At 43.9% G+C, this 27846-nt stretch overlaps 2 protein-coding genes across 2 annotated transcripts in view; both read right to left on the reverse strand.

Annotated features, from left to right (window-relative positions):
- LOC311241038 (histone H1-like) overlaps window positions 1–27846 on the reverse strand; it is a gene marked incomplete at both ends in the record, with an annotated part of 359561 nt that overhangs the window by 137712 nt on the left and 194003 nt on the right. The gene's annotated exons all lie outside the window — the stretch shown is intronic.
- Window positions 1675–18034, reverse strand: LOC311240123 (ras-related protein Rab-5C-like; the record flags this gene model as incomplete). Its single annotated transcript, XM_084328656.1, has 5 exons — window positions 1675–2100; window positions 3987–4080; window positions 7871–7990; window positions 13016–13167; window positions 17869–18034. 5 exons carry the CDS (start codon window positions 18032–18034, stop codon window positions 1970–1972), a joined length of 663 nt encoding a protein of 220 aa, XP_084184782.1. The 3' UTR covers window positions 1675–1969.

Raw genomic sequence — 27846 nt, forward strand, 5'->3', positions numbered from 1 at the left:
GAATGACAGTGACCTAGCTGACTATTATTTGGAAATCCAGTGGTTTGTAAACTGGTGCGACAATAACTGTCTGGTTTTAAATGTTAAGAAGACTGAGGAGATGGTGTTTGACCCCAGAGGTGTTGGGGACCACAGGCCTGTGGTCATCCACACACAGTCCTGTGCATAAATTAAGAAACATGATTTAAGTTGACAAAAACCTCTGCCGCTACAATCTAATGATAATCTAAATATGTGCAACAAGGAGAGACGGGGACAGAATTAATGAATGAAAACTTTATTTAACAGATTGCAGAATGGGTACAATACAGTACGGCTCAATACACAAAATGTTTAAGGGGATGCAGAGCAGAGAAAGACATTTGTCTTGTTTACATCAGGGTCTGCCATTTTCAATTCATAGTGACATTTATGACATACATGACATTTATGACAGGGACATACATGACATACAGGTATATAGTACTGTTACATTTGTGACATACGATATGCAAATATACAGTAAGGAACCTGACGCAAACTTTGCCATCACAACCATTGAACTATTATAATAGCTTTACTATTATAATCTAAATCTGTGCAATATTCATGTTTATTTAGTGATATTCATGTTTATTGATTCAACATAGCTGTTTATCTTTGATAATGTATGACAGGCTTTTGCCCCGACCGGGATTCGAACACGGCTGCACGAGAGCAGTTCAGCTCCTTGGACAGCGTGACAAATGCACCCCATTTCATTGGCTGTCAGTCTGTTACACCTATACACGGCTGGCCCAAGGTTGGCAGGCTTGAGCACTACCGCTGGGCCACTGTGCCAGATGGGATAAATTCATTGTTTATACATTAATGAACGAGAGACCCGTGTTTAGAATATTCCTTATTTTGAATGAAGTTTTATTTCTTTATCCTCATTCATTCATGTGACGTCAACGGCTCATTCAATTTCTCAAATCCGTCAAACAGCGCATCTCATCAGACATCTTAATCCCAGTTACAATTAAAATAACCACATTTTTGTGTACATCGCACGAGCGAGCGCCACCGTCGCCACGGTATATATAACGTGCATTATTTAGGACAAAGTGAATTTAATATCAGCATTTTGGGTCTATTTTACATTTCAAAAGCCCCCTCTGGAAGAATGGAGCACAAAAACGTAATTCAGAATGGTATAATGCAGATCGTAGACTGTGGGAATAGTTTCAGGAAACGAGCTGTCACTTCTTTGCGGGGGCGTGGCTCTGCGTGATCGGGCTAACTTGAACTTGAACTCTGCTTTCGAGCAGGCTCAAACTTTTGGATCTGTTGGCATGGTGATCTGGAAAATCCACGTACATGAAACCGGAAAGTCCGGCTAACCCAGTTATCCAGCTAAAGTTATCCGGCTAACTCAGTTATCCAGGTACATGGAACGGGGCCTTAACAGGCTTGTTTATATTCCTCCCAGTTGGGTTTTTTATTATTTTCTTTCTTTACAAAAACACAGATAAACAAAAGGGGGCGAGCAGATGGCTCCGTTAAGTGTGATTGATCTTTTTTTTCTTTCATTTTTTTCTTACCCTTTTTATTTGATTTTTTTTTCTTATTTTTCTTCCCTGGGGGGGTGACGTCAGATATCCATAAATCAAATCATGGGTTGGCTTGTTCTGGGGGGGGGGGGGGGGGGGGGGGGTTAAAACTCCATCCTGAAAATCAGCACGTTGGTCAAATTTCATTTTTTTTGTCCGTTGGTCAGTTCATTAATGGAAACCTTCAGTTGTTGTGTCTGGCAGTCGACTGGCCAGTGGGCTGTTTTTTGTTTGTTGCCAAAACAGTTGATTGGTGCTGTGATGCTGTGAAGGTTTTTATCTGGTGGTCTGACCAGCGTGGCTTTGTTTGACCAATAGGATGTGGTCAAGCTGGTTGATATCTGGTGTAGTTGCTCGATACCGTGTCGGTTGATTGGTTGGTTGGTCAACGTGTTAAGTTAGTTCCCGCCTCCCCCACAGCATTGGCCACTCCTGCCCTGCGGCGCCGCCTCCTGCAGGTCCACCCCCCCTCTGGCTCGTCCTCCGGCACCGGCCGCGCCCTGGGGCTCGCTTTTGGGAAGCTTCTTGGCTAATTTAGAGAGGGAGGGAGGGGGAGGGGGGATTAGTTAAAATCTGTAATGTAATAATTAGGGGTGTATCGATGCATCGAAATGCATCGATCCTAATGCAACGATTCAACTGCATCGATTTGAAAATGTTAGAATCGATATATAATCGAAATTATTTATTATTATATTTTTTTTGTGTGTGTGTGTTGTTTTTATTGACCTATAGTCCATTCATGCTGAGTGAATCAGTTCCCCCAGCCACATTTGTGTATTCAACATTTTTTTGGGGATTAACTGATAGAAAATGTATCTAATCGAAGTCAAATGAAAATATTTCATGATGCATTGAATCGTTGCCTGAGGAATCGTAATCGAATTTAATCATTGTGAGGTCGCATTGTTACACCCCTAGGACACATAGTATAGCATTGTATAGTAGTGTACATAAGACCCAGTGCCTCATCCGTAGCTAACTGTGTATTGCACTATCGCAGGACCTAGCATGTCCTACCATGCTCTTGTAAACTTTATGTACATAGGGCCTATACCCGTTATTATTATTACTTGTATTATTGCATTGTATTATTGCACATTGTATTATTGCACAAATGTCCTATTCTCATTCCTGTCTTATTACCTGTGTTGCACATCGCTGCAGGCATGACCCCCCGCATTTCACTGTATGCTTGTATGCCATGACAAATACAACTCTTGACTTGACTAGTGATAATGCATTCAAGTTGAAGTTTTATTCGTGCAGTATTTTTATGATCATATAGTTTACATAAGAAGAACATGACCATATGACCAGACAAGCTATACGTCAGGCCATCTACTGGCACCTAAACCCAGAACAAATCTACTCAAATCTTCTGTGACTTACAGAGCTATCATGGAATGGAACTCATTGCCAAGTAGGGTTGGGCATCGTTTGGATTTGAACGATTCCGGTTCCGATTCTCCATTTCGATTCCTGTTCTAAACGATTCCGATTCTTTGAGGTGCAGGTCAAAACAGGCCACCGCTTATTTCGCAGGAGTTTAAAAAAAGAAAATTTGTTTTAATCTTTAAAAAAAAATGCATACTATTCACATTGTCAGTTGACTTGATACAGTTTAATTTGGTTGCTGTACTGTAACTAGGGTATTAATTAACAAAGTAAAAAAAATAATAATAATCTTTCGAAATGCAAATATGTTACTTCCGGTTCCTATTAGAACCGGTTCTCGGTGCCCAACCCTATTGCCGAGCTACTTCGCTCAAATAGAATCCAAAACCACTTTCAAGAAAGTTAAATGTAAATACCATCTACTAACGAGCATGCACTGAACCCTTATGGCATAGCGGTGAAAACTAGGGATGTTCGATATTGGCTTTTTTACCGATGTCCGATATTGTCCAAATCTTAATTTCCGATACCGATATATGCGGGCAATATCGGACATCCCTAGTGAAAACCAATTGACTGTTAATTGTATTTATGTTGATGGTAGTGAGTGCTGCTCAGGAAGCACCATTTATTTGATTAATTATTTTATTTTAATACTTTATACTAATAAGTATCTTGTACAATATCATCCTTAACTGAGGATGAGATTGTTAATGTTGTTGATGTTAATGTTGATAATGATGTAATTGATGTTGATAATGATGTAATGTATTGAATATTGTTGTAAGTGCCGGACCCCAGGAAGAATAGCTTTTGTCAAATGCAAATACATCAGAATCGTCATCATTTAGAAATGAGATTGCATAAGTCTATGAATCGAGATCGCGATTTTTCTTTTTACGATTAATTGTGCAGCCCTAATCGCCAGTGCAGAGAGACTCCGGTCAGGAGCTTCTATCCCAAGGCCATCAGGATGCCCCATTTCATTCTGCCATGATGGTATCACAGATAACTTACCTATGGCCATAAAGATCTCATTGACGTTCATGGCAGTCTTGGCTGAGGTCTCTATGAAGAGCAAACTATTGTCATCTGAATACGACTGTGCTTCCTGAAACATTAAAGGAGAAGACAGATACGGTTACGTTTAAAGCTATTTTATTCCCATTCCCCAAGAATTTTTTTTGGTTACCTCAGAAACACACAGATCCACCACAGAGATAAAGAGAGGAGAGAGAGGGGGGGAACAGAGAGAGAGGAGAGAGAGGGGGTGAACAGAGAGAGGGAGATGAGAGAGAACAGAGATAGGAGAGAGCAGAGAGGAGAGAAAGAGAACAGAGATAACAGAGGAGAGAGAGAACACAGAGAGAGATAGAACAGAGAGGAGAGAGATAGATGGGAAGCTTTCCAATTAAAAAGGATGATTATGTTCAACCTAGACCCCGTTTTTCTATCATACGGCATTGTAGAAATCAAATTAGACAAAATCATGTCAATTGACATATCTCATGGCTACAGCCGTGATTGGAGGATCAAGAGAAGAGTGGCAGCCGTGCCACAGAGAACCTCCTCCTCCCACACATACAGACTGAGGGGGCTTTCACAATAGCCATTCGAAGTCAAATCAGAGCGCAAACGCACCAAAATAGGGTGTGACGAGAACGCCCCCCCCCCCCCCCCCTGATTCGCTCCAAACCTGGACCGCTGGAGTAGGTGGTCTCGGATGCGAACCAGCGTTCCCGACGACGGAGCGGGGCGTGGTGTGCAAGCTTACTGTAATGCTTTCATGCTTGCTTGAATTTTGGGCAGATAAAAACATACAGCAATAACTGGACAATACCCACAAAAACGATATTGATGGGCAATTTGGAGAGTTCAGACCTCAACCAAACAAGCATGTTGAGCCTCACGGCTCAGTGGATGGAAACTTTGAGATGAAGCCACGTTACAAGCCCAAGACTTACCTGGCTCGCATTAGGCCTGGCAATTTTTTTGCCATTGCTATGTCTATACATTGGTTTCTTGTTCGAATGCATTTATGCCTCTAATAATTGCCCAAAACGTAAGCTGTAAAAGATAAGCTAAAACCCATACAAATGCACTTATTCTGAGATGATAATTCATGTATCTGGATAACCAATGCACGGATTTTGTCGAGGCAGGTATAGCGTTATTTCGGGAAAATTGATATCTATAGTCTGGTGTAGACAAAAAATGGAGGCTGTAATAATTATTATTGCTAGAGAGTCTCTATAAATAATAATAATTAGAGCCTCCATTTTCTCGTGGACGAAAACTACACCAGACTATAGATATCAATTTCTCCGAAATAACGCTACCTGCCTTGACAAAATCCGATCATTGGTTATCCAGATACAGATGAATTAACATCTTAGACACACTTAGGTCGCTTTCACACAGGGGCTGTTTGGTCCGGACTTTCGGACCAGAATTCGATATTCCGGTTTTTCGGGTTTGTGTGAATGCGCGTCGAACTCGGTCCGCGGACCAAGCAGGCGAACTCTGGTCCGCCTGAAAACGTAGGTCTCGGTTCGGCTTCATCGAACCAAACGTAGGAAGTCACCTGATAAAACAAGCACACTGCATCTATCTATCTATCTATCTATCTACTGTGCATCTTGGTGTAGCAGGGTGGAATATCCTTGCTTCGTGGGAACTGTGGTGCACGGTCACTAGGTAGCGAGACACAGTAGCACTCTGGCCAGCTGCACCTCCGTCTTTGGGGTCCGGAGCGTCAACTGGAGGCTGGCAGTGGGAGTGTATGAGGCCCAGGATTTACAAACCTGGTCCGGTACTCTGGTATTCCTCCCTCTCTCTTGGGCAGTCAGCAGTACTCCCCAACACACCCTCACCCTCCACAATTGTCTCCTTAGCCCCCCCCACACCTAATGACTGGATGGTAAAGAAATAACTTGGTTCCCCCCGCAAGCAGTACCCTCCCTCAGTAACACCAGAAACCTTACAGTGGGAAATGGAAGGTTGAATAGGAAGGGGTTAATAATGGATATATTACCTGCATCAAAGGGTTAGGGTTAGGGTTAGGCTCAATAAAAGACACACACACAGTGCTCCCGTTCTGGATGAGTGTTATTGTAACATGGCCTAGTTACAACAATGCTACGTCTGGTGATTATTGCACCATGGGTATCAACACAAGGATTACACTGGCATAAATCAATTATATAATTACACCCAGGCACCAAGTGCTCTCACGGTACCCATACTAAGTGCTGCCCACGTCTGGGCTGAACACAGTATCTACCTTCTCTAAGGGATTACATATACTGCTCCAGGTCGGTAATATGGGAAAGGGAGGGGGAACATAGGGGAGGAAAATAGAAGGAGTCACTGAACGGGAAATATTATGAAACACACACCTTATCACGCTCAAAGAAAAGGAATGAAACAAAGAAGTGAGCCCACAAAATACCAGTAAAGTCCTATCTTAATGCCGGCATATATTGTTCGGGGTACCCCTATGGAATGGTAGTAGCAACGTTACTTTCGCCCGCAGGCTGTACCACACTGTGTATTGTATAAGGAATCGGGAGCATCAATGCTCATTTGTACTCATCCGAAATGGCCGCCTCGCCACTCCACTGTTGTCCGGGAGGCAAGATGGCGTCGAACTGCGATTAACACAGACATCTCCGTGGTCGGGCGCCATTGTGTTAACTAACACAGACAGGACCAGTTTCATCTCCTCTGCTGTTAGACTCCTTAACTAACACAGACACGACCAGTTTCATCTCCTCTGCTGTTAAGACTCCTTAACTAACACAGACAGGACCAGTTTCATCTCCTCTGCTGTTAGACTCCTTAACTAACACAGACAGGACCAGTTTCATCTCCTCTGCTGTTAGACTCCTTAACTAAAACAGACAGGACCAGTTTCATCTCCTCTGCTGTTAGACTCCTTAACTAACTCAGACAGGACCAGTTTCATCTCCTCTGTTGTTAGACTCCTTAACTAACTCAGACAGGACCAGTTTCATCTCCTCTGCTGTTAAGACAGCAAACATAACCCAGACTTTGGAACACCCTCCGACTCTCCCTCACTCTCCACCTTTAAATCCCGACTAAAAACATACCTGTTTGCGTGTATGCCTTCGACGACGGAACTGCATTTCCACGTTCGAGTTTTGCGCTCTGATTGGCCAGGTCATGTGACATGTGCGCCAATCGTGGGACAGCAAGTTATGCGCCTATTTCCGGGTCTAACAGCCTGCAAACTACCTGGCGTTCTATCGCCATGCTCTAAGACAAACTCTAACCTTAACCAACTTCGAAAGAGTGCCTAAGCTTAACCGTCGGAATCAGGGCAGGCGTTCTATCGCCATGCTCTAAGACAAACTTTAACCTTAACCTACTTCGAAAGAGCGCCTAAGCTTAACCATTGTAGAAACTTGCGGTCCCACGTTTGGGCGTACGCGTCACATGACCAGAAATGACCTGGCCAATCAGAGACACGGAAATGCAGTTATGTTGTAGAAGGCATTCAGGCTACCTGTTCTCCCAAGCATACAACCTTCCCTACCCATAACCACCCTCCTCCAACCTACCACCTCCCCTTCCCTACTTTCTCTCCCTCACCTGCCCCCCCCACCCCTCCCCTCAGTTTCCTTACTTCCCTGACTGTTCCCCTACTGGACTCTGTATTTGTTACCCGTGGTTGTATGTCCTGCGTATTCATACTGTTGCTTATTCCCTGTGGTTCTTTGTTTCTCTGTTCATTTGTTTTGCTCATTGTCAGCGTCTTTGGGTTCTTGAAAAGCGCTTTATAAATTATTATTATTATTATAACCCCCCCGCCCACTCTGCCTGTGAAAATGGTCCAATCAGATGTCAGAATAAGGTACAGTGGTACAACTCCTTGGTACCTGGAAGTCTACAGCTCTCTTGTTGGCCAGATCTGCTTTGTTTCCCGCCAGTGCGATCACGATGTTGGGGATGGCTTGTTGGAGCTCCTTCACCCAGTTCTTTGCACATGTGAATGTATCCTGAGAGAAGATAAATAAATATATATATATTAGGGCTGTCAAAGTTAATGCTTTAACTTGAGATTAATTTAAATTATTTAAAGCATTCAAAAAAAATTATCTACCATAGATTAATCTATGGAGTGAGAAATGTTCAACGTTCTGAACTTTCAGCAGTATCTTTGCTTGTTCTTTTTTTGCATTGACTCATGCACCTTTTTGAAAATCATCTGACATGAAGATGGAACACATTTTTGTTGTTAATATGATTTATATTACTGATATACAAGTCATTATCGTCCTCTAAGCCAATCTGCACTTTAACATAGGCCTGGGTTGTTTTTATTTCTGTTAGCGCCACGGATAGAAGAAAGAGGTCTAGCTGAGTCAATGTTGATGGTTTTGTTGAACATTTGTATTTCACAAGAGATAAACTGTATTCAAAGAAAGCTATTAAAATAGACTTTGAATCTAAATATACTTTTTGTGTTGATTCTACATTAATTCCATGATTTTACTCAAGTAAATATCTGTTACAAGCTTCAGTCTTAAGTAGAAAAAATGCGATTTTTAATCTAGATTAATTACAGAAAATTGTGAGATAAATTTGTTACTTTTTTTTTTATCTATTGACAGCACTAATATATATATATATTAAGGCTGTCAAAGTTAACGTGTTATTAACGCGTTAACGCCCAATTCTATTAACACCACTATTTTTGTTAACTCACGATTAACTTTTAAGAATTCTTTATTTTCTTACTTTTTCTTTTTTTTTTTTTTTTTACTAGACTTCACTCAGGTGTATTATTGATGCTCTCATTGATACTATGTTTGTTTCTGAAGTGTGTGTGTGTGAGGGATATAGAGAGATGGGGGGTGAGACAGCTGAGGAAGATTGCAGTGACTGTTCTACGTGCACCACCGAGGCCATGGATCAGCTTCTTACCGTCTTCTGTCCGTGGTCTGTCAACATGGTTTGTGGTCTGTCAACGTCGTTTCATTGCTGGGTTAAGTACTTCTATTCTATTCACTTAATATGCTTACTTCATACATCTATTCTATTCACATATATGCTTACCACTTGTATCTATTGCTATGTCCGCCCATTACAGTCACGCAAGCTGTCTAACGCCTGTCCCGTCTCCCTGTCTCCCTGTGAGTTGCTGTCCCGGAGTGATGACCGGAGTGTCGGACGTCCCGTGATGAAGACCGCGTGCCCTCCTGTCACCCTGTCTCCAGCTGTCTCTGTGAGGTTTGGTTCGTTCCCCGTCACACGCTCTCCTGAGGTATGGTGCTGATTGGTGCATTCCCCGCCACACGCTTTTTGAGCGATTGCCACTTTCATCACGCAGCTGTCATAGTTTGTGATTAGCGCCCCAGAGGGCTTTATATACCTGGACCTTCCTTCTATCGTTGTCGGGTCGTTCTGGAATACAACTGCATTTGCCTGCTTTTTCCCCGTTGCTGTTCCTAGTCTACTTTCTCTCCAGGACCTTTTTGTGGAGAACCGCTGTTGAGAACCTTGTTCCCCGTTTGGAGCTGCGCCTCGTTTTCCCGCTTTACTTGTTGCGCTTGGGTGAGTGGAACCAAACCCCTCTGGATTATTCTGATTGTGTGTTTTAGAAGAGACACTGAAGATTGCGTTACCCCTCTGGATTATTCTGATTGTGTGTTTTAGAAGAGACACTGAAGATTTCGTTACCCCTCTGGATTATTCTGATTGTGTGTTTTAGAAGAGACACTGAAGATTTTGTTTTGTTTGCACTGACTCAGCTAATTGTGTGTTGTGGGGAACACTGAAGACTGTCACTGTCAATTGGTTCTGGACACAGCTAAGGGAGGAGGGAACCACACTGCCTCCGTGTTTCGTTGGACTGTTTCTGATACCTCTCTCTCTCTCTGTTGGGAGTATCTGCAGAGCCGCTACAATGTCACATGCCATTTCCCCACCGCTATCACCAGGAGGATTCTGCAGAGCCGCAGATGACTCTGCCGAAGGCAGTCTCCCTGTTTGTTTGATAATTGTACTTTACCCTTTTTTTTGACTCTGTAAATAAATACGCCCTAGTATTTGGCTAACTCTGAACTACCTGTCTGTGCCGTTGCGTTTGAGTCGGTTACAAACCATAACAGTCTCGTAGTGATGACCGGTGTGCTGGACGTCCCGCGATGATGACGGGGAGGTTGCGACCCTCTCTGCGCCGCCCCCTGTCCCCCTGTCTCCGGCTGTCTCGGAGTTATGCCCGGAGTGTTGAACGTCCCGTGATTAAGACGGGGAGGACGCGACCCTCTTTGCGCCGCCCCTGTGCCTCAAATAGATCTGCTATCAGCTCTATCTTAAATTTTTCTAAATGTTCAGTTGCTATTGCATGCAGTCATCTGTGTTTCACTACACACATGAGTGCATGCTTAGCAACTGTCCGTCTGCAACACTACTATCACTGACATCTAATAAGGGAGATCCCCCCTTGAATTGGCCCTTCTAAGGTTTCTCTCCTCCACATTGCCTGTGGTGCATTTTTTCCTATTGCTAGGTTTTAGTGAGTTTTTCCATTACCTTCGCGTGGGGTATGTCTGGGAGTGTTTGCATTGCATTCATTTATTTTGCATTTATTTTAAATTTGTTGGACCTTATGGTGTTCTTGTTTTGTTTCTTGACTTATTGTGATGTTTCTTTTTGACTTGTTTAAATAAGATGTGTCCGGCCCATGGGGACATTAACGTGTGTTGTCGGGCCTTACAAATAAATTCGATTTGATTTGAAGGGGCAAGAGAGAAAGAGAGCTGGGAGAGTTTGTGTGTGAGAGAGGGGGGGGGGGTGATTACTCAGCCCTTGTGTGGGTGAATGTAACAAGTTCCTAACGTTTTCTTTCCCCTATTATTTCATGAACACTTTATTCATTGTTTTCAATTATTATTTTCTTTTAAGTTATTTTGTGCATCACTGTTTTAAATTTGATGCAAATTTGCAATGCATGAGGGTCATCCTTTTGTGTTAAATGGCTGCATAAAGCAAGCATTTGTTGACTCATGTTGATAAGAGTATTAAAACTTGGAACTTGAAAAATATCTGTTTAAGGTAGATACATTTTTATTTTAAATATGCGATTAATTAGCGATTAATCGCAAGTTAACAATGGACAATCATGAGATTAATCAGATTAAATATGTTAATCGATTGACAGCACTATATATATATATATACATATACATATATATATATAGACACAACAAGCATAATAATAAAACATTATGATAAAACAATATTATGATTACCTCTAACCTCTTACCACCTAACCTGCACAGACTACAATGTATCTGATGCCAGTTAGGGTACCTTATGTATACAGATTATTTTTACTACTCATTAGTATATATTCAGATTCTAATTAGTATTGTCTATATTTATTGTGTACAATATAACTGATGGGGCATACAGACCCTCACCTGCACCTTTGCTGCCCATACCTGTACCTGCCCTACCCCCTAAGGAATATCTCATCATAAGATAAGATATTCCTTTATTGATTACTTTTATGAATTCTGCATCATAGCAGCATGGGGGAGGGGACGTACAGGTAATAATAGAAAGACATACATATAGGCAATCAAATTGGATCTGAATATAACAATGTGAGAAAAATTATATAATTAGGTGCAGCTGAGGTTCTGTATGCCCCATCGTTACCATAAATACAGGCAATAAAGAATTATACGCGTTTAAACTTTAAATCATCTATATGACTTTTACAGTTACAGGAACAAAAGGTCTCTGGTTGTCTGCGATATTAAGTAATGATCAACCCAGACTTGTGAGCCAAGGGTCAACTCCCGGGCGCGTCTATGCCTTCTACAACGCTGTTCGGTTTCCGGGTTCCTCTGATTGGCCATTAAGCCCACGTGACCCTACGCTAGCACGCCCCCCTTATCGCCGCCAGTTATCGCGTACGCCTGCGCATGCGCATGAGCCGCGACAAGCGCCTTCAATGACAGAGCTCTCATATTTGCGAATGCATAAACTATATCTTAAATTATGGCTATGTGTCTAATATGGCCGTCGCTTATCAATTACTTGTTTTGTTTACATCAGGGTGAACGCTGTTGCATTCGCAAATATGAGAGCCAGCAATACGCAGCTCCAGTTAACCTAATTTATACCGTAATGAATCATTTAAAAAATATACCGTTAACTGGAATATGTTATTTCTTTACACATATGTTGGATTATGTAATTGGTTTGTCATGACAAACCAATAAAAAATCGCTACTTTACATCAGGGTGAATGCTGTTACGCTGCCACCACCCACTTCAATGACAGAGCTCTCATATTTGCGAATGCATAAACTATATCTTAAATTATGGCTATGTGTCTAATATGGCCGTCGCTTATCAATGACTTGTTTTGTTTACATCAGGGTGAACGCTGTTGCGCGCCACCACCCACTTCAATGACAGAGCTCTCATATTTGCGAATGCATAAACGATATCTTAAATTATGGCTATGTGTCTATCAGGGTGAACGCTGTTGCATTCGCAAATATGAGAGCTCTGTCAATTGATAAGCGACGGCCATATTAGACACATAGCCATAATTTAAGATATCGTTTATGCATTCGCAAATATGAGAGCTCTGTCATTGAAGTGGGTGGTGGCGCACAACAGCGTTCACCCTGATGTAAACAAAACAAGTCATTGATAAGCGACGGCCATATTAGACACATAGCCATAATTTAAGATAATAGTTTATGCATTCGCAAATATGAGAGTTCTGTCATTGAAGTGGGTGGTGGCAGCGTAACAGCGTTCACCCTGATGTAAAGTAGCGATTTTTTATTTTGTATTGGTTTATTGGTGCTAGCGTAGGGTCACGTGGGCTTAGTGGCCAATCAGAGGAACCCGGAAACCGAACAGCGTTGTAGAAGGCATAGACGCCTTCCGGGCTGATGGGAGTCCGTCTGGGACCATGTGACTCACACTATGTTGGTGATGTCATAGACCATGTGACTCACTGTGTTGGTGATGTCATAGACCATGTGACTCACTGTGTCGGTGATGTCGTAGACCACGATGGCGGCCTGGGCTCCTCTATAGTACATGGCCAACATGCTGTGGAATCGCTCCTGGCCAGCAGTGTCCCAGATCCCAAATGTGACCGTTGTGTCATCCAGAAATACCGTCTGTGTCATCCAGCAGGCTGGAGAGAAGACAAGAGACACTGGACATTAACCCTTTCACTGACACATGGTTAACCCTTTCACTGCGACAATACAGCATGTTAACCCTTTCACCGTCACACTACCGAATGGTTAACCCTTTCACTGTGACAATACAGATTGTTCTATTTCATACTGGTTTCCGCTCAGCGTCAGTCTGCACTAACCTCACTTCGTGCACAGCACTGAATAAAAAACTCCACAATGTACCTTTACATACCGACATCCGTCTGGCCACACCCCTATCCGCTTACCTTCATAATCAGGTGTGTGGTCACCTACTCGCCTCCTTCTTCACTTTCACCATAAAGAAGTGCCTTGGTATATACCCCACTTGACGAGGTTGTTAGCGAAGAAAGTTGATACGTGTTTACATTTTTAAACTTGTTATAAACCATGTTCACAGATGTGTCTGTCGCTAGCGTGCATTGAATTAGCTTTGCGCTGTTCATTAGCATATTGGCTACTTAAGGTATCATATGGCTGTTTGTTGTTGTCGTATGCAAGGGTTGGGCTTGCGAGGGTGTACCGGATAAACCCCTCCTTCCCTCTTCTGATTGGTCAGGGGGTTTCTGGGACTCTCTTTTCATTCGGTCAGGGCCAAGCTGTTAGGCAGCTTGGCACGGGGGGGGGGGTTCCCTGACTCCGCATCTATCACAGGCGGTTGAGTCATGGGTTTCCCCCCGTCATAGCAAACGTCACTAGGCATGTTTCTATTGGACGACGGCTTCCGTGAGTTTTTTCAGACCCGTATGTAGGGTCTGTTGTTGTCAAGTTGTCGGGGCAGAGCGTAGGAACTTACTGTTCTACTACGCTCGATATACGTGTGACTTGAGTCTGTTGGTCACATGACTCAATGTTACCGTGACTTTTCAATCTATGGCTCACGTGAGAAGTCTCTCTGATGATTCCCGTCTCCTCTCTGTGGTGAGGGTGGCGGGATGTAAGAATGTAAACAATTTTGACCCTCGGCCGCGTCACGTGGGATTCATGTCAGTCGGTGTTTCTTTCTTTTTAATAAAAAGAGTGAAGAATATGAAGCACGACAACTTCTTGTCGTTCTCCCAGGCGACTTGAAGGACCAATGTCTGGTGTCTGGTTAGACTGTCCATTGATGTGTTTGGGTCTCAACGCGTACATAGTGCTGGCTCTGGGTGTTTTCTGATAGGAATCTTGCAGGAGGCTAGTACGCCTTGGTTGCTCGTTATTAAAACAGCGTTTTTATAGGGCAACTGGGATGGGGGATTTTTTCCTCTTCCGAGCGCCTGTTACTGGGTCTCGATGGATTCTCGTTCATATCTGGGGGATGTTAACGGAATAGATCAGAACATAGGTAGATGGGTCTAACGCCCTTGGGGTGGGCCACTGAGCGCGGTACAAATGGGACCGTCTGGGTGGCGCCCTCTTTTCATGTTTTAGATCGACACGCATACCTACCCCCTCTCCTGGAGTGGGCATGTCGGCGTGATTAGGGCACGGGACTGGTTCTGGTCGTGCTGGTCCAGGTCAGTTAACCCGTTGTCCGCCGGGGACGCAGATCTGCTGTATTGGTACCCTGAGGGAATTGTGCTTTTTTCGGGGGGGAAAATGCCGGGTCGGCCCGGGTGCCACAGGGTTAGGCGTTATGGGGACCCTTTGTTGGGTACATGTTGTACTCTGCACTATCGTAAAGGGGCTGGTTCTCCATCCTTTTCGCTCCTCTCTCACGCATGGCGAAGAGGGGGCTGTTGGGGTGGTCTTCTGGACCTCCTCTGGTAGCCCTGTGTGTTTCCCGAGCCGCCGGGCCCGGTCCGAAGTAATGTTTTGTTGACCCGTAGGCCTGGAATAACCCTTTTTTGGAAACTGAAACACTGGTACTGCAGTATAGCTGGTGTATACCCGCAGGTGTGTTTTGGAGTTTTTTCTTGAGGGGTTATAGGAACAACCACAGTATGTGGTACCAAGAGGGTGGTTGATTCCCTGGTGTGTTGGAGCAGAGTCAACTCCCGGGTTACCCGGTTGAGTGTGCCCCTGCACGTTCATGACGTCTGCCAATCGTGTCAGCCTTCTCTGCCTCGACCCCTCTGGGTGGTTTTTTTTTGATGGAGGCTTTGTCATGGTGCGCAACAATGCCAGCATACGCCCCTTCCGCCGGGGTGCTGTTTTCAGTTGACCCCTTTGGCGCATGTCTCGTCCGCAGTGCTCCAGGCTCGGGTCTAAAGCCTGCTGCCTGGTTTCCCCGGTGCGCTGCCTGCTTCCGTTATGGTTAGTCTTTTGAGTGCTTCAAGTTACGGCCATGCTGACTGCCTGTGTTGCAGAGTCAGTGTGCCAGGCGGCGTACTAGTGGGGGGAAGGGCCCGCTCTTGGAGGGGCCCTGTCCAAATACGCTGGCGATGTGGGGGGCGGTGTCACTAAGTGACCACCTGGTGAGGTCTTGACGCTTGGCGTCATTGACCTCTCCCGGCCCCCTTTTTCCAGGGGATCCAGTCCCTTCAGGGGGTCTGGGTCTTCCTTCGCGCTCCGCTGCTACGGCCTTGCCACAGGGTTGAGTTTGCTCTTGACTCCGTGATTTTGGGGGCAGTAACGAGGTTTGTTCCTTCCGTTCGTTCCCTGGTGGCATGCGGGTTGTGCGTGTGCGTAGTCGTGAGGTCAAGCCACGGTCTGCTCACCCTGTGCGTTGAGTTGCTCGAGTTCCTCTTCGCACGGTCGGATCCGTCTCCCTCCCGTCCTCCAATAGGGAGGGTATCCCTCCATTAGGGAGGGTCGGGGGGGCTCGGTCCTCTCCGGTCTGATGGTTGTGGGGGGCTTCAGCGGGGTACATTTGTCGAGCTTCTGGCCATAGGCAGGGTGTTCCATAGCTTTATCTAGCCTCCCTGATGTCCATAGGCAGGGTGTTCCATAGCTCTATTCAGCCTCCCTGATGTCCATAGGCAGGGTGTTCCATAGCTTTATCTAGCCTCCCTGATGTCCATAGGCAGGGTGTTCCATAGCTTTATCTAGCCTCCCTGGTGTCCATAGGTAGGGTGTTCCATAGCTTTATCTAGCCTCCCTATTGTCCATAGGCAAGGTGTTCCATAGCTTTATCTAGCATCCCTATTGTCCATAGGTAGGGTGTTCCATAGCTTTATCTAGCCTCCCTATTGTCCATAGGTAGGGTGTTCCATAGCTTTATCTAGCCTCCCTATTGTCCATAGGCAAGGTGTTCCATAGCTTTATCTAGCATCCCTAATGTCCATAGGCAGGGTGTTCCATAGCTTTATCTAGCCTCCCTGATGTCCATAGGCAGGGTGTTCCATAGCTTTATCTAGCCTCCCTGATGTCCATAGGTAGGGTGTTCCATAGCTTTATCTAGCCTCCCTATTGTCCATAGGTAGGGTGTTCCATAGCTTTATCTAGCCTCCCTATTGTCCATAGGCAGGGTGTTCCATAGCTTTATCTAGCCTCCCTAATGTCCATAGGCAGGGTGTTCCATAGCTTTATCTAGCCTCCCTATTGTCCATAGGCAGGGTGTTCCATAGCTTTATCTAGCCTCCCTGATGTCCATAGGCAGGGTGTTCCATAGCTTTACCCAGCCTCCCTGATGTCCATAGGCAGGGTGTTCCATAGCTTTATCCAGCCTCCCTGATGTCCATAGGCAGGGTGTTCCATAGCTTTATCTAGCCTCCCTAATGTCCATAGGCAGGGTGTTCCATAGCTTTGGTGCGTAATTCGAGGAGGCTGCGTCCATGATTTTCTTTTGGCTATTGTTAGTTGGAGACAAGGCACTATAGTGTTCCTCATCATCTCGCTGAGAAAACAATTAGAGACGCTACGGCAGACCCCGTTCTGTGGACCATCGCTTCAGAACGGAGACAGAAAAAGGGTAAATTAATATAACAGCTTTTATCCAAAGCGCTTTACAATTGTTGTTCCTCACATTCACCCATTCACTCACGGGTGACGGCGGAGGGGACCATGCGAGGTGCAAGATGCTACTACAGGGACTAGATGCTACTGCAGGGACTAGATGCTAGTACAGGGACAAGATGCTAGTACAGGGACAAGATACTACTACAGGGACAAGATACTACTACATGGACAAGATACTACTACAGGGACAAGATGCTACTACAGGGACAAGATACTACTACAGGGACAAGATACTACTACAGGGACAAGATGCTACTACAGGGACAAGATACTACTACAGGGACAAGATGCTAGTACAGGGACAAGATGCTAGTACAGGGACAAGATACTACTACAGGGACAAGATGCTAGTACAGGCACAAGATACTACTACAGGGACAAGATGCTAGTACAGGGACAAAATGCTAGTACAGGGACAAGATGCTAGTACAGGGACAAGATGCTACTACAGGGACTAGATGCTACTGCTGGGACAAGATACTACTGCAGGGACAATATGCTACTGCCGGTACTAGATGCTACTGCAGGGACAACATGCTACACCTTCGCGTGGGGTATGTCTGGGAGTGTTGCATTTATTTTGCATTTATTTTAAATGTGTTGGACTTCATGGTGTTTTTGTTTTGTTCTTGACTTATTGTGATGTTTCTTCTTGACTTGTTTAAAGAAGACGTGTCCGGCCCATGGTGACATTAACGTGTGCTGTCGGGCCTTACTAATACATTTGATTGGATTCGATACTATAAACTCGATCACCAGACGACCAGCTCTCCCCCCGCAGGAAGACGACTCACCTCCCAAGGTGGCCTTCTGGCACTTGTGGAACTGGTCCTTGACGAAGCGCAGCACCAGGCTGGTCTTGCCCACATAAGTATCTCCCAGGAGGACGAGCTTGAACTGGCAGATCTTGTTGCTTGCTGCCGTGCCGTTGGTCCACGCCGGGCCTCCTCGACCTGCCATGGTGCGCTGTGCTGCTGGGAGGAGCTTTGCTCGGAGAGACGTGTCTGGAGGGTTTCGGGGGCGACTCTGGGCAGAGGCTCGGTGCAGGGGGGTGACGGAGGTGCGGGTGGGTCGTGAGGTTTGACCGGGGCAGAGGGCGCTCCAGAGGAAGAGAGGACACGTCACCTGTGGGAGCTGGAAGAGAGGGGACATGAATGAAGGTAAATTGAGAATCAAGGAAGGTCTTTATATTGCCAAGTAGTTTTACACATACAAGGAATTTGATTTGGTCGTTTTTGGTGCGACATTAAAGGACAGACGATTACGGTAGAATAAAATCAAATGGAATGTAAAGCTAAATTAAAATAGAAGCACAATAGAAAATAATAGAATTATAAAATAAAATAGACCAGGGCTGTACGATCTAGTATAATACACTAATTATAATAGAAATTGGAGAACAGTTCCTATATACCTACATATAACTATGATAGCATGTACAATAATGTTATATAATATATATAACTATTCTGAAAAGGTGTAGCAGGTGCGACAGGACAGGTGATTGCAATAGCAATGTAACATATTTTTGATGCATTTCGTTTCGTACTGGAATGATCTTCAATTTCCATCACAAATGTTTTATACTGATACAATGTGCAGTTTTTATATTTACTGGATTAGAAATCAAATGTTGAAGTACCATTGATGACCCATATAACTCTGATAGCATGTACAATAATGCTGTATACGGTATATATATGTTTATTCTTACCGAGTATATATATATTAAGGCTGTCAAATATATCGCGTTAATATCGCGTTAACTCCCGATTCTATTAATGCCACTAATTTTTTTAACTCAAGATTAACTAAATTTTTTTTTCTTTTTTTTCTTTTTTTACTAGACTTCACTCAGGTGTATTATTGATGCTCTCATTGATACTATGTTTGTTTCTGAAGTGTGTGTGTGTGTGTGTGTGTGTGTGTGTGTGTGTGTGTGTGTGTGTGTGTGTGTGTGTGTGTGTGTGTGTGTGTGTGTGTGTGTGTGTGTGCGTGTGTGTGTGTGTGTGTGTGTGTGAGATATAGAGAGAGAGGGGGGTGAGAGAGATGAGGAAGGGGCAAAAGAGAAAAAGAGCTGGGAGAGTGTGTGTGAGGGAGAGAGGGGGGTGTGTGATTAATCAGCCCTTGTGTGTGTGAATGTAACAAGTTCCTAACGTTTTCTTTCCCCTATTATTTCATGCACACTTTATTCATTGTTTTAAATTATTCTTTTCTTTTAAGTTATTTTGTGCATCACTCTGTTTTGAATTTGATGCAAATTTGCAATGCATGAGGGTCATCCTTTTGTGTTAAATGGCTGCACAAAGCAAGCATTTGTTGACTCGCATGTTGATAAGAGTATTAAAACTTGGAACTTGAAAAATATCTGTTTAAGGTATAAATTCTTTTTTTTAAATAAATTAATTTGCGATTAATCGCGAGTTAACTATGGACAATCATGCGATTAATCGAGTTAAATATTTTAATCGTTTGACAGCACTAATATATATATATCCACATCTGTCTGTACATACCTGCATATAATCATTTTACATATCTGTAGATACTAGATCTATATCTGTACATTATCCCTTACCTACTCTTACTAGTTACACTGCTGGTCAGTAAGACTTACTACCATAGTGTCTTTATACTGTATCACTAATACTACAACTCTGTACATACATCTGATTAGCAATATTACTCGGTAGTACTCATTTATATATTTTATACCCAGTTTAATCACCTGTACATTGTATTATTACTGTTGCACTTTACTGATACATTTGTACTCTGGTTGGATGCCTAACGTCTTGTCTTATTGTTATGATTTGATATGCCTTTTTTGCCTAACTCTATGTACACTCAACGTGATTGTAAATGAGTGAAAACCTCAGTTGCCTTTCGAGTTTAAATAAAGGTTTGAAACTGAATTATAAACAGCTGCGTTGTCTGTCACGGTGTCCCGTCTGTTGGTTATCAAGGTCACAGTCGAAACAGACTTAAACTTGTGCTCAGGCCAAGTTTGTACGTCAGAAGGGCAACTCAATGCTCAAAATACTTCCTCGTTCCTCCTTTCAATTGATCAAAAAAATTTGGGCTGACTGTCTAATAGAACAAGTGTAATCCGTACACGGAGCAGACTTCCGCAGGCTCAAAACTGACCCAAAGGGTACTCAAAGCAGACCCAACGCAGAGTCCAAGTGCGAAGCTCCTATTTTCTGACGCGTGGACGTCCGCGGCGCCCACTTGGTGTCACACAAACTGGCGCGAGGTGTAAACTGGTGTAAACTGGCGCGAGACATGTAGGAAATTGGTCCGCGGAGATCCGCTCGACTATGAAAGCTCAAAGAGTCCAGTGGACCTCCGCAGAGTCCAGTCCGTGTACAGTCCGCTCGACTATGGGAGTACCTTAACTCCTAGACCTTGTCCCACATGCCGGATGAGCTAGCATGATGCAGAGTAAGCTAGCATGGTGACAAAGGCCATGTGCTTCTACTCCACTATAAACTGTGGTCAAATCGTCATGGTTGATACATAGAAATGTATTGTTAAAACATTACTAATCAAATCTAATTTAAATCAAGCACTCCATCATTCTGCGAGTTTGCTCTCTTAAGATTTCAGGGGGTGGGGGGGGGGGGGGGGGGGGGGATGACAACCAGGTGAGGGGTGTGAGGGGGAGAGGAAGGGGGGATACAGGGGGGAAGGGGAGGTGTTAAGATGCCTTAAAAGGGATCTTCCACACTACTTATAGAAACAATCATGCCCCTATTTCCTACCGTCTAGCACAAACGCCTATCCAACCTCAAAATTAACAATTACAAATATATATATATATATATATAGCAGGGGAACCGTCTGTGACTATAGAAAGATAACATTAATAAACCAGAGTGGACCTGACTGAGAAGAATGTGAACCATTTCACCACAGTAGAGCCAACTGAGGCTCCATAAGAGTCAAGAGAGCCAACCGAGGCTCCATAAGAGTCAAGAGAGCCAACCGAGGCTCGATAAGATTCAAGGGAGCCAAGTGAGGCTCGATAAGAGTCAAGAGAGCCAACTGGGGCTCGATAAGAGTCAAGGGAGCCAAGTGAGGCTCGATAAGAGTCAAGAGAGCCAACTGAGGCTTGATAGAGTCAGGAGAGCCAAGTGAGACTCGGTAGAGTCAGAGCCAGCTGAGTGACAGAGATCCAACTCTAAATATTTCAGAGTTCACCGATTATCTGTAACTACAGGCCATCTGAACCGATACACCGTCTCCATTAGAAACATGGAAATAGAAATCAGAATCTTACCGTAGGGAAGGCAGACGGGCGTGAATACAGAGTCAGTTGGCACCGTTAAGGCCCTGTAGTGAAAGTGTGACTAATGACATGTAGAAGAGGAACTGATAATCCTGACAAAAACGGAACATTTACATATATATTTTATATTTTTATAAATCTACACATTTTGGTCCATGCGGCCTACGTGACAGCCGTGCACAACGGGTTTATATACAATCCAAAACACGTCGGTTATTTACATCTGGGCCCGAAGGCGAGCTTCGTGCAGCTTTGTGAATCTTGACCAAAAAGAAAAAAATCTAGTCAAAACATTCAGTGATATGATACGCATGAGGTCAGCCAGCTTCTGCTTGGTCAGAGGGACAGGAAGCCTAGTTCGGCTCAAAAGCAGGAAGTGAAGATTGCAGAAAGCTGTGGCACGTTACACTGAAAACAACAAGGCTGGCCTGTGGTCAAAACACATAACACTCTTACAGGAGGCTACGTCGATGACAACAAGTAGCATATTCATAAACGGAGAGGTAGAAGGTTCAGATAAATTAAAAGGAAAAGTGGAATCAATTTACTCTTTAAACAAAAGACCTTTATACTCTTATACCTGTATGAAAGGTCACAAAAAAAGTCAATTCTACAATCGGACGGATAACATTTGTGCTTTTCAAACCCACATCGGCAGATAACAACTGTCTGCCGACACCTTGCATCTTTTTCCCATTATACGTATATAGGCAGGTCCTTAAGGTCCCCAGAGTTTGCTCTGAACAGGGTGAATATACATTTTGCTATGATGCCCCTCTAGCTCATGGAATGAACTCCAACGGTCCTTAAAGTTTGAGATTCTCCCCTCTGTTGCAGAGTTTAAAACCTTGATCTCCAACCTTTGTCAATCAAGTTGTACATGTTTTAATTGATTTGTTATCCTTACTCATCTTATTGTTATGATTTTATATTCTGTGTGATTTTATATACCTTTTTTCCCCCCTCAACTCCCGTATGTACACTCGACGTCACTGTAAATGAAAACCGTGGCACAATACACTGAAAACAAATAGCATATTCATAAAACAGAGAGGTAGAAGGTTCAGATGAGAGCGACAAGAGTAATGAAATCACCACGTGGTTAGAAGACTGCGAGGACAGAGAGGAGAGGAAGCCCACAGGGCTGAGTCCGGTTGCTCTTGGCCGTTACTCAGCTCCTGGCTGGGCTGGGCCTAATATTCAGCATGTGACAGGGGATTATGGCTGTGCTGAATTTGACACCACTGTATGCAAACCACGCTATAGGAGGCTATGACCCCTGCACCGCTGAACGACTACACACCCTAACCCGTTCTAGTGACTGGCTTGTCCTTAAGGTCGGAACAGGGTGAATCTGCATTTCGCTACGATGCCCCTCAAGCTCATGAAAACAACTCCAACAGCCCTTGAAGCTCGAGATTCTCCCCTCTGTTGCAGAATTTAAAACCTTGATCGCCAACCTTCGTCAATCAAGTTGTACGTGTTTTAATTGATTTGTTATCCTTACTTTTGTCGATAAGAGTCAAGAGAGCCAACTGGGGCTCGATAAGAGTCAAGGGAGCCAAGTGAGGCTCGATAAGAGTCAAGAGAGCCAACTGAGGCTTGATAGAGTCAGGAGAGCCAAGTGAGACTCGGTAGAGTCAGAGCCAGCTGAGTGACAGAGATCCAACTCTAAATATTTCAGAGTTCACCGATTATCTGTAACTACAGGCCATCTGAACCGATACACCGTCTCCATTAGAAACATGGAAATAGAAATCAGAATCTTACCGTAGGGAAGGCAGACGGGCGTGAATACAGAGTCAGTTGGCACCGTTAAGGCCCTGTAGTGAAAGTGTGACTAATGACATGTAGAAGAGGAACTGATAATCCTGACAAAAACGGAACATTTACATATATATTTTATATTTTTATAAATCTACACATTTTGGTCCATGCGGCCTACGTGACAGCCGTGCACAACGGGTTTATATACAATCCAAAACACGTCGGTTATTTACATCTGGGCCCGAAGGCGAGCTTCGTGCAGCTTTGTGAATCTTGACCAAAAAGAAAAAAATCTAGTCAAAACATTCAGTGATATGATACGCATGAGGTCAGCCAGCTTCTGCTTGGTCAGAGGGACAGGAAGCCTAGTTCGGCTCAAAAGCAGGAAGTGAAGATTGCAGAAAGCCGTGGCACGTTACACTGAAAACAACAAGGCTGGCCTGTGGTCAAAACACATAACACTCTTACAGGAGGCTACGTCGATGACAACAAGTAGCATATTCATAAACGGAGAGGTAGAAGGTTCAGATAAATTAAAAGGAAAAGTGGAATCAATTTACTCTTTAAACAAAAGACCTTTATACTCTTATACCTGTATGAAAGGTCACAAAAAAAGTCAATTCTACAATCGGACGGATAACATTTGTGCTTTTCAAACCCACATCGGCAGATAACAACTGTCTGCCGACACCTTGCATCTTTTTCCCATTATACGTATATAGGCAGGTCCTTAAGGTCCCCAGAGTTTGCTCTGAACAGGGTGAATATACATTTTGCTATGATGCCCCTCTAGCTCATGGAATGAACTCCAACGGTCCTTAAAGTTTGAGATTCTCCCCTCTGTTGCAGAGTTTAAAACCTTGATCTCCAACCTTTGTCAATCAAGTTGTACATGTTTTAATTGATTTGTTATCCTTACTCATCTTATTGTTATGATTTTATATTCTGTGTGATTTTATATACCTTTTTTCCCCCCTCAACTCCCGTATGTACACTCGACGTCACTGTAAATGAAAACCGTGGCACAATACACTGAAAACAAATAGCATATTCATAAAACAGAGAGGTAGAAGGTTCAGATGAGAGCGACAAGAGTAATGAAATCACCACGTGGTTAGAAGACTGCGAGGACAGAGAGGAGAGGAAGCCCACAGGGCTGAGTCCGGTTGCTCTTGGCCGTTACTCAGCTCCTGGCTGGGCTGGGCCTAATATTCAGCATGTGACAGGGGATTATGGCTGTGCTGAATTTGACACCACTGTATGCAAACCACGCTATAGGAGGCTATGACCCCTGCACCGCTGAACGACTACACACCCTAACCCGTTCTAGTGACTGGCTTGTCCTTAAGGTCGGAACAGGGTGAATCTGCATTTCGCTACGATGCCCCTCAAGCTCATGAAAACAACTCCAACAGCCCTTGAAGCTCGAGATTCTCCCCTCTGTTGCAGAATTTAAAACCTTGATCGCCAACCTTCGTCAATCAAGTTGTACGTGTTTTAATTGATTTGTTATCCTTACTTTTGTCTCGCCTTGTTGTCCTATTGTTATGATTTTATATGGCTTTTTTTTGCATGTACAGTCGACATGACTGTAAATGTGAGAAACCTCAGTTGCCTCAGTCGCCATATCGTTATGGATCGGCTGTCGATAGAGCTGTTCATCTATTGTTAACATTCTACCGCTACGGACCTCTAAAGTGTGTCTTAGTTCCGGAGGTTCTTTGGCTTCGACGAGGTCTTCTAATATCGATTTCAGCTCGGGTCACCAGACATCAACGGCATCTTCCATCCGGTCATTTAGTGTTTGCAGCAATGTGGCTAAAAAAATACGACCTTTTACCTTTCAGTAATTTTACCTCTGTGCCAACAACATGTTGCCCACTCTGCGTAGCGTTCATAGCCTATTGATACAGATGGACCTGCTGAAAACGCAGAACCCCCCCCATCAACATATTTCTGCCGTTCCATGAGTGGAGACTAGAGAGAGCCGTCTCCACAGACTGAGTGGAGGTGTTGCAATATTAATTATTACAAATGGTAACTGACTGTTTTGATTGACAATAAGCATTAAGCATCTAGCCTCTAACGTTATTTGAATGAGCTCAATAGGGCTGACCTTCGAATTTTGTTTGGCAATCGAAGCCTCGGGGCCGAGCTTCGATTTTAATTCGAAGCTTCGAATTAATTTTTTTTTTTTTTTTTTTTTATATCTTATGTTGTGGGACTTTTACAGCACTTTGGTAAACTTTGTTGTTTTTAAATGTGCGCTATAAATAAAGTGGATTGGATTAATGAATTAAGTAGCCCCTTTCGTGACTGTGACGCAGCCAACACGGCTGTGTGATTTAATTCAAGGTGGATCGCTGTTGTCGTTTGAACAACTTCAGATTTCATGGGAACTACCAATCCCCCAAATCAAGAATGTTTAAGATGAATGAAGTAAGATTTTGATTATTTGAAATATGGCCTGTGTAGACTAAACTATGCACAGAATTATGTCAGTCTACAAGGTCCGGATTCTACATGGTCCGGCAATGTAGACTTTGTAGACTCCACTACAGACCAATTATCAGTGAATGTTCATGCATTTTTAAGAAGGGCTACTTCCACAAAAAAACAAAGAACTCACCAAAACATCTCAGTAGCACCTTATCTAAATGTTCTATTTCATATATGGAGATTCATATTTATTTATGTATTGCATGCATTTCTACATTTTATTTCCTATTTTGTTTATTCATCCCAGTATCTTTCTTTCTTATGTGTGGATACAAGGCATTTACATTCACATTTACATTTAGTCATTTAGCTGACGCTTTTATCCAAAGCGACTTACAAGTTCTGTATGACAGGTCATCAGGAAGGATACAACTCTATCAGCTGAGTAACAATATTCATCAAAGTGTTGCGTGTTACAGTGTAGGTTAGTTTATTAGGACAAGTGCATGACAGTAAGGTTAGTTAGGGTTAGATTTTTTTTATTTATTTTTTTTTATTTTATTTCAGATAATGGTTGAAGAAGTGCGTCTTTAGTCGACGGCGAAAGATTGGACGGGATTCGGCTGTCCTAACTGGCGTGGTTTCATTCCACCATTGTGGGGCAAGGACTGAGAATAGGCGTGTAGGTCGGTGGCACGGTGGTGTAGTGGTTAACACTGTCGCCTCACAGCAAGAAGGTCCAGGGTTTGATTCCCGCTTGGGGACCAGGTTTCCATGATGCCAGGTACCCAGGTCGGGTATCTCCCAGGCCTTTCTGTGTGGAGTTTGCATGTTCTCCCCGTGCTCGCAAGGGTTTCCCCCCCGATAAGATAAACCCAATGGAAAAACATGCACAACAACAGATCGCTAACGCTGTGGCGTCCTTGACGAAGACGGACAGGAGCACTTGGATTGGTCCCCTGGCGCGGCTCACGTTGACGCCTGTCTGCTCCCGGCTGACCTTGGGGGGGAAGGACGACGGGATGGGTTAATCGCAGAGACAAATCGCATCTGCGATCCTAAAGAGACAATGCATGCGTGTGTGTTCCGGTGTGTGTGCTAAACTAACCGCTGTGTGTACCACTAAAACATTGAGTGTTGTTGCATGCCGAATAAAGACCTCTGCAACAGGTCCTGCATTATTATAAATATATGTGTTTGAGGATGATATCCTTCAAACAGGCAATAGTGATGATATAATTTGGGCAGTGCTGAGCTGGGTTCCTTTCCTCCAGTGCAGGGGTGGCCAACCAGTCAGAGACTAAGAGCCACAAAAATTACTGTGGTACCACAAAGAGCCACACCATATACCAGCGTTTCTCAACCTATTTTTTCAGTCACGGCACCCTTCATGTGTTTATAGGTCTCACCCTCTGGCCTCTGAAGTTGGTAATGTATTTTTTATTTGGGCCTCACAGGGTTAAAAGTACCCTTAAAAACCGACGGTTGCAAAATTACAAAATCACTTTTAGCCATTTAAAAAAATAATGTTTATTTAAAAAATGTTAAAGGGGAACTATTTTACTATTTCTTTCACTATTTGGGCACTTTTACACAATTTCTGTGAGTCTATGGAACACCTAGGTTTTTTTCAAAAAAAATGCATTGTTTTGTATTTCTAATCAAGTACTAAAAACTGCATTTTTCTACCTCAAGATCTTAAGCCGTTTTGAGGCTGGGCTCCAACCACTGTGTGGCCTGGTGCCAACTGCCACATCAACTGCCACATTATTATGCAGCTGAGAAATCTCTGACATCACAGATATGCACATTTTCAGATGACTCAGTTCAGTGAGGGTGAATATTGTGAGAGGAGAATTGGAAGAATTCGCCAATATGAGAATTAGAGACATATCCTATTAATATAAGTCCACTTGGACTTCCTGACAGGCAGACCCCAGGTGGTAAGAGCCGGCAACTGCACCTCCTCATCCATCACGCTCAACATAGGGGCCCCCCAGGGCTGTGTTCTGAGCCCCCTCCTCTACTCCCTGTACACACATGACTGCGTAGCACAGCGGAACAACAACACCATCATCAAATTTGCTGATGACACAGTAGTGGTGGGCCTGATCTCTGCCAACGACGAAAGGGCCTACCTGGAAGAGGTAGAGAACCTGTCACAGTGGTGTCAGGAGAACTGCCTCTCCCTGAACGTCAGCAAAACAAAAGAGATGATTGTGGACTTCAGGAGGTCGGGGGTCAAGGACTACAGCCCCCTCAGCATCGACGGGGC

The sequence above is a fragment of the Notolepis coatsorum genome, assembly GCF_963971535.1.
Source record: "Notolepis coatsorum genome assembly, chromosome: 14".
Lineage (NCBI taxonomy): Eukaryota > Metazoa > Chordata > Actinopteri > Aulopiformes > Paralepididae > Notolepis > Notolepis coatsorum.